The sequence below is a fragment of the Nannospalax galili genome, unplaced genomic scaffold (assembly GCF_000622305.1).
Source record: "Nannospalax galili isolate Female #2095 unplaced genomic scaffold, S.galili_v1.0 scaffold745, whole genome shotgun sequence".
Lineage (NCBI taxonomy): Eukaryota > Metazoa > Chordata > Mammalia > Rodentia > Spalacidae > Nannospalax > Nannospalax galili.
This window is the reverse complement of record NW_008353359.1, coordinates 1,083,728-1,091,810: the sequence shown is the minus strand read 5'-3', so window position 1 is coordinate 1,091,810 and position 8,083 is coordinate 1,083,728. Positions and strand designations below refer to the sequence as shown.

At 36.1% G+C, this 8,083-nt stretch overlaps 1 protein-coding gene across 2 annotated transcripts in view; it reads right to left on the bottom strand.

Annotated features, from left to right (window-relative positions):
* Sntg1 (syntrophin gamma 1) overlaps positions 1 to 8,083 on the bottom strand; it is a 910,195-nt gene that overhangs the window by 407,364 nt on the left and 494,748 nt on the right. For both annotated transcript variants that reach the window (XM_008850594.1, XM_008850595.1), the window contains exon 4: positions 2,727 to 2,861. In XM_008850594.1, coding sequence (XP_008848816.1) covers positions 2,727 to 2,861 — 135 coding nt within the window. The remainder of the gene's footprint in view (positions 1 to 2,726; positions 2,862 to 8,083) is intronic.

The window sequence follows — 8,083 nt, the reverse complement described above, 5'->3', positions numbered from 1 at the left end:
AATTCAACTGTAAACCTAAAAATTTACAGCCAATTTTGAAAGAGATGCATCTTAGCTCTGGAAATTGTTATTGAATATGTGAATTATATGGTTATTAAATAAATAATTTTAAAAAGTGTATATCATTATACTACATTATACTATGTGTATTTTATTGTAAGAAGTTCAACTAACCAGAAAAGCATGATTTCATGTCCCACTGATTCGCACTCCTGTATTTATGACTAACTTACGATCTGTCTATTAAGGGAATTTTATCATGAGTTTTGAAATCAGGAACACTCCAACATTTCCTCCCTGCTTGGATGAGTGTGACTATCATAAACCTTTTGTATTCACTTATATGTACAAAATACATTCTGCCTTTTTCTGCTTTAGAGCATTTGAAACACTATTAACCTTGAATTCATGATGACCATTGTTTTGTTTATGTTTACTTGTTTTTATTTCAACTGGTTTTATTCATCATATTTTAGTTTTCAGGATAAATACTATATGCATCTTAGGTCAAATTCATTCCAAAGTGCATTACATTTTGACACATTACAAAGTATATTTTAATTTTTCAATTGCTTGTTCCTAGTTATAGAAATATAATTATTTGTGATAGTATTCTTTCTTGCCAAAATCTTTCAAATATGTGTGTTGTCTGTCTCTTGCAGCCTTTTTAGGATTTTCTGTGAACTAAATCATAAAATCTGCAAATAAATCAGTTTTTCCTCCTTTCATAAAGCTTATACTCTATCTACTTTCTGGATTTTGTCCAGCAAGTATATCCAGAGAAATATTGAGTAGAAGTTAGATGCTCAGGGATGCTGATCTATTTCAATGTCACATGAATGTTCATTGTTAACTATCTATCCTTAATGGGACATATTCATACATGCCTTTATCAGAAAAGCAGCATTCTTAACTTGGGAGAAGTGTGTCTTATAAATGGGTGATGAATTTTGTCACTTTTTTTGGTCTTTACTAGAATGAGATGTTTCTTCTTTAACCTGAGTCTTTCCCAGTATTCTGTGCTTTGTTTATATGTGTGATTTACTTTCAAAAGAGAAAGAGGCCTATGTGTATTAGCCATTTTGACTGCAAAAGTTAAAATCAGCACAATTATTTAAGACTGTCAGTACTGAATTTTGCTAATTCTTTTCTTTTAAACTCATCTAGGACCTTTGAAATGCTTTTATTCCAGAGTTAAGTGAATCATACCTCTTGTTTGGAAATGGAAGCAAAAGAAACCAAGCACCCTTCTCTTATTAGGCCAGGGTAGGAAAGGCTAACCTCAAGGGAGCAGTTTAATCAGCCTTTACATCCAAGCCCATGATTCAGGATGATTTAAATGGTCTGTGACAAAGGAATAGTTAATAGTCTGCAAAATGTCCATTATCTTCATTTAGAAAAGTCCTATTGGTTTCAGACCTTGTGTGACTTCCATAGGGTGTTAGTGAGGGGTGATGTGAAAACTCTAGGTCAGCATTCTTCACAATAGGCAAAACCCTGTGAGGGAGGTCTGCCAGCAAAGCACAGATTAAACTACTAAGTAGCTGCGTTGTGTCAGGTGGAAACAGCAGCATGCTGGATGCTTCCTATGATATTTTTCTGAGACAACATATTTCAACACCAGGTCAGGTGTGGTTCATGCTTTTAATCCTAGCACTTGGGAGGCTGAGGACATCCTGGCCTACGAGTTCCAAGTCAGTTTCAAAACAAAACAAAGCAAAATCAAACAAAAGGTCTAAAACTTAATCTTTTGGCTAGACATGGCTCAGCAGTTCAAAGCACTGGTTATTCTGCAAATGACCTGGGTTCTATTCTCAGCATTCACAGGGCAGCTAACAACCATCTCTCACTTCAGTTAAAGGGGTTCCGATGCCCTCTTCTGGCTTCCATAGGCATAGCACAACACAGGTGCACATCTCTATGTGTAAGCAAAACACACACACACAAAATATAAATAAATAATAAGTAAATAAATAAACTTTAAACACATACTTCAACACTATTAGAATGATGTTTTTAGTGATATTACACAAGAAAGGGTAGAACTTGACCTGTTTCATGAATAATATTTTAGCAAGTAAAGTTAAATATAACCATGTCTTCCACAGCTGTGATGTGGTATTAAGAAGTATGCCAATTACTTTCAAATCTCATTTGTGGCTTTTCCCGTGGCTCTTTTCACAGCAGGGCAACACATTTGTTGGAAGAGTGAATGCTGAGTTGCTGAATGCTGATGTGTAATTCTGTCTTGGAGAGCCATGGAGCCATTCAGGTAGAGTCTTGGGAAAATAACTCACATCGATCTCAACAAGTGCTATGGTAATGTCTCCTGCTTCAGTGAGAGTGGGATGTGAGTTTCACCTGCATTTTTAGCATCTCAACTTAAAGCACAAGGTCCCACATTACAAAACCAGGGCAGGGACACTGCCACGCCCCATTCTGAGTAAGTTCAGGGTTCCTTCATTCTTACAAAATGCACGTGTTTTTTCCATTATGTGGCAGCCAGAACTCAGTATAAAAGGCCAAAGGGGCTCTGAAGTGTGTTATGTGATGCAAATGTCCCCAGACAGGGACACAGCTCCTTGAGAAGGATAAACAAAGTTCCCGGCAGAACCACTGACTAGGTTCAGAAAGTAAGAGAAAATATATTAAGTGTTTTCTATGAACGAGCATTTTCATTATCAGAAGAAACAAACAGAATTGTCAACAAATGAAGAGCGACTTACACCGGAATAGAAGGGCTCACCAGACACGCACAGCACATCCTGCTCTTGCAGCATCAGGATGTCTCTGGCGAGGTGCAGGCGCACTTTGAAAAGCTCTTGATTACCATCCTGCAGCAAGCAAACTCCTGTCTTCGTCTTTAGAAAAACAAAACAAAACAAAACAAAACAGAGGAAAACGTGTTAGCTCCTAGGTTCTAATTCTAGGCACTAGTTACAGCAAAACATGATGGATAACAGCTGAGAATTGAGGGACTGCTTGCAGTGACTCAGGCATTTACTGCTTCACGGAGCTGGAGAGTAAGGGTAAGCACGTGAAGCAATACTGATGTTCAGATAGTAGAGACTGCCAGAGAAACCACGAGATGCTTAGAGAGACGGACTGCAACAGATATGCTGCAAGGCATTTGAGAAATAGCAAGTGTGGATTAATACTTTAAATATGAAAGTCATAGATGCATCATGATCCGTTTAACATTCCATAGAATTCAACCTTTTAAGGCTTATAATCAGTTTTTGGTATAACTGTGCAACATTAATATAGTTAATCAGTTTCACAGTACTCTGATCACTTCAAAAGAAAGAAAAGAAAAATAATCCTGCAAACCTGGTCTCTACATGCCCTTCTCCGGTGTCAGCTTCACCAAGCCGTAAGCCACTTTCTTTCAGTGTCATAAAATCCAAGATTGAAAATGAAATACTTAGCATTTACTTTGATTTCCACTACATTATCACCTCTGTGTCTTATCATATGCTTATGTATAATACATGTGTTTACACATACATATACACATACACTTTGTACCTATAATGGAATGAAGATAAAGATTAGTGAACTATCTAAATTAACAGAGGTGTTTAAAAATAGGTCTTAATTTAAATTTTATGCCAAGATCTTGTTTTTGCTTCACACATGTTTGGGAATTGTGAGAAGAGACTATAAGGATTTCTGAGCTTGCACCTCATGGATATAAGCTAGCACCTCTCCAAAAGTCCTTTGATGTAATATGCACCTGGATGTTCATCCCCCTTCCAAATGCTTTTAGCAACCTAATTTTCATAGATACCAAAACGAAAATTCATGGCGTCAGACTATTAAATTTGACCTTCAAATTGCCACGTTCATTTGATGGTTACAGAGTTACACCTATTAATGGTTCACTACACAGGGATGCACATGGCACTTATGTAAAGACTGTAATACAGCCAGTATGTAATTCCAGGCTTACTCTTTTAAAGAGATAAGCTTGTTTCTCCAGAATTTTTCATGGTGTTTACATGAATACTTTTAACACTGAATGGTGGCTCTTTGAAGATTGCTCTGTGTAATCTGATTTGCCTGTGTGCTGAAGAGCCCTGCTCAGCCCTCTGTCATATAGGCCAGAGATTTCACTGTAGCGGCTATGGAAGACTCTGTCATTTTCCAAACAAATGGATGCCTCTTTAAGTACATTCTTTCCTCCTCTCTGGTAGTAACACACACAGCAGGTGCTCCTCAATCATGACAATCAATCCGTTTTGGATGTAATTCAAGTGCGTATGTTTAGAGGACAAAAACATTTCAAAACAAGCAAATTATGCTTCCCTTAATGTGGAACATAATTTTTCTACATTTTCACCTAGAAAAGTCTCTCATGCTTGCAATAACAGAGACACTTTAAGAATCACAGGGAGGGGCTTGGATATAAAATAATACATCAAAGCCAAGTGATGAAAATTGACCATATTGGATGATTTTTCTATGTACAGTGCACTCTGTGCTGTTTTTCTCCAGTAGTGCAAGAAAGCTGCAGGTAATTCCAAACAATGCTGTTTCAACTTCAGGATGACAGCGGGACTTTTCCAGCAGTGTGTTATTGTTCCACCCATGGAACAGAACGCACGAGATCCTCAGAGCCTCCAGGAGGGATTTCTAATCTCTTTTCTAATGGGGACATAGCAAGCGCCATTGAGTTGTGTTGAGCAAGAATCAAACAATTTGTAAAAGTCCTCTAATTATTATACAGCTGTCTGGAAGGGAACACAGACTTTGAAAACACTTTTGCATTTTGAGAGGATAAGGTTTTCAAAAATTAAATGAGGCACCTTTCATTAGAACAAAACACACACATCAGTAGATAGCTGTCTGGTATAAAAAATAAACATAGAACAGAGATGATATTAGGAAACGTTTGTCAGGAGTTATATTGTTCTGAATATCCTATCCTAAGAATTTATCCAGAGGATGTGGAAATTAATTGCTTATGTTAATTACTTTTGTAAATACTAAGTAACATTAGCAGAGTCAAACATGAATTGGACCATACCTCTCACTTCAGAGTACTAGTATTGGTTTTAAAACCTATGTATGTATATAAGATGCACTGTGGAAGGAAAGCATGACACAGACAGGAATCATGTATTTTTGTGTGGAAGACATGTTCAAAGAGGACTTATATGTAGAAAATGTGGCTTTTCTTGAAAAATAAATCAAAGAAGCAATTGTTGGAGACAAAGACATTTTGATCAAACAAGAGAAAGTGAATAAAAATGTGGATGGGTGAAATGCTCACGTGACACAAGACCATTAAAACAGAAACATGGAGGACGCTGAATCTCTGTGCTCCAGCAGAGGCCACAGGACAAGGGATGTTCGAAGAGAATGAGATGAGTCCAGGCCCTTGTGTGATGAGTGTGGCTGGTGTTGGAGGGACATGGAGATGTGCTTGGTTAAGCATTATGTTCACCTTTATATTTTCTTGGTTTACTTCTTACAATATAGTAGAGGTTATATGGGGAATTGGAAAGTTAAAGCATAGATATCACTGAGAGATGTGTAGAGTGTGAACAAAGTGTGAAAAGAAATGGTAGATAGCTGCCTCTAAGAGATCAAGGCAAACAGCTGTAAGGCACTCTCCAGATAGCGCTGGATGGACAGCCTTCTCAGAAATTGTGTTGCATCTTTCATTTGTTTGCTCTTGATAACCATTTGCATAGGGTTTAAATGTGTGCTGAGAAATATTGATCCACTTTACTCCCCTACCACCCAGTTCAGCTGTTTTCAGAATGGCTGAGAACAAGCAACAGGTCAGAGGGAAGCTGGGCTGCAGGGCCCTGGTCTCTTTGCTTCTAAGAATTTGCTTTGATTTCCCTCTGGCAGAGATTATCTAAGAGGGCCTACCCAGGAATCTTGCAAATGAAGCCACTGTGAGACTCCTAAACTAGTCAGAACAATCTGGAAAGGACATGGTTATTTTAATACAGCTTCCCTCAACAATGAAAGCAAAGGCCAAGTGGAGGGAAAACACCCTGATAGAACCCTCTAGAAACAGTAGGTGCCTTTCCCCTAAATCATCCATAAATCTTGTGTGGAGAGGTTTGCTCCCCTCCTCCCTCATGCTTACTTTGGTACTGTAGTCTTCACAGATGTAGCACCCCAAATTGCTATAAATTAAAAATCACCTAAGCAATTATTGGGACCCAATTTTGCTTTAAATTTATGACATACTTTTGATCTTATTTTTTTAAGTAAAATAATTAGGAACCATTCATTTCTATACTGTGCTAGTTGTGCATGCATAGGACATAGGTAAAGAAATCTGTGACATATATAGAAAATCCATTATAATGTCTAAATTATAAAACACTATTTTAAAGAGGTGATTCACGAAAATGAAATATATATTTTTGATATGCTTGAGGAATAGTTCTATGTTATAACTGTTTTATAAATTCTATCCAGGAGACTATTTGCATGAAGGGATTATCAAAATTGACATTTCTGGACTGAAAAGATGGCTCAATTGATAAACAAGCTTGATAAAGCTTAGCAACCTGACCTCAGTCCTTAGACCCACATGGTAGAAGCAGGGAACCAACTCCTGTATGTTGTCCTCTGACCTCCACACATACAATGATGAATAAATAAGAAAGTATGAAAGAATAGTCGAGATCTGTGAGATACATAAAATATCTAATCTATGAATTATAAAAGAAAAGTTTATGCTAAAACCATAAAACACATTTTCAATAAAATCATAGAAAAAAATTTCCCAAGTCTAGAGAAAGATGTCAATCCAGGTACAGAGATTATTTAGAACATCAAATTCAAAAGAGCAGATTCTCCCACATATCTTATCATAGTCAAATAATAAATGTACAGGTCAAAGAAAGTATGCTGAAGTCTGCAAGAAAGAAACACAAAGTCACACCACTCAAAATAAGAGCAGATTTCTGAAAAACAATTTTTAAATAAGAGGTCTTAGAATGATGTGTTTCAAGCTCTGAAAGCTAACCCCTGAAACTTATACTGCTATCACCAACAAAACTATCTATCACAATTGAAGGAAAAGAAAAAACCTTTCCATGATTAAAAAAAAAGTCAAAAGGAAAAAAAAAACAGGTTCTAAGACCCTGGTATCTGAGAAAAGAGCATTCAAATCAGAATTAGAAGACATAAAGGATGTCCTGTCACACGAATTAAGGACACAATTCATCAAAAGGCCTTCACAATTCTAAACATAGCACCAGCACGAGTGCATCTGAATATCAAAAAAAAGACAAGTATAAGACACAAAGACACAGATTAAACTCATCAAAATAATAATGTATGACCTTAGTACCTTACTATCATTAGACTGCTCATCCCAACAAAAATTAATCAGATATTTGAGTTAGAAAGCATTTCAGAACAAGGAGACCAAACAAACATTTATAGAACATTTCATTCCAACATGCAGAATGCAAAGTCTCCTCGGTAGCCTGAGAAATTTTCCTTAAAATAAATCATGTGATATTACAGTAAGTAAATCTAAAAAAAAAGAGCAATTGAAAATTGTTATATTGTATCTGCCACAATGAAATCACACTAGAAATCAACAATTAAAGAAACTGCAGAGCATGCCCAAACTCACTGAAGAAATCAAGAAGCAAATTAAAAAATCCTTGAAATTAATGAAAATGGAAACATTTTATAATGAAAGCAGTTCTAAGAACAAAGTATACAATTATGAGTGGCTACATTAAATCAGAGACATTGTAAATAGATAGCTTATTGATTACCTTAGAGCCTTGGGAAAGTAAAAGCAATCCAATCAGTGGATGGAAAGAAGTAATTAGGATCATGGCAGAAATTAAAGAAATGGAAACAAAAATAATATAAATGAATTACTGAAACAAAGAGTTGGTTATTTGGACAAACAGCCAAATTTATCAAAAGAAAGAAGATAATTTGACAAAATTAGACATTAAAAGGGAGACATTAAATAGATAAAAATGAAATTCAGAAAAACAATAGGTTATACTTCAAAGAATCATATTCCAGTAAATTGGAAATTTTAAAATAAATGGGAAAAAAGTCTCTAAACACAAGTGATTCAACC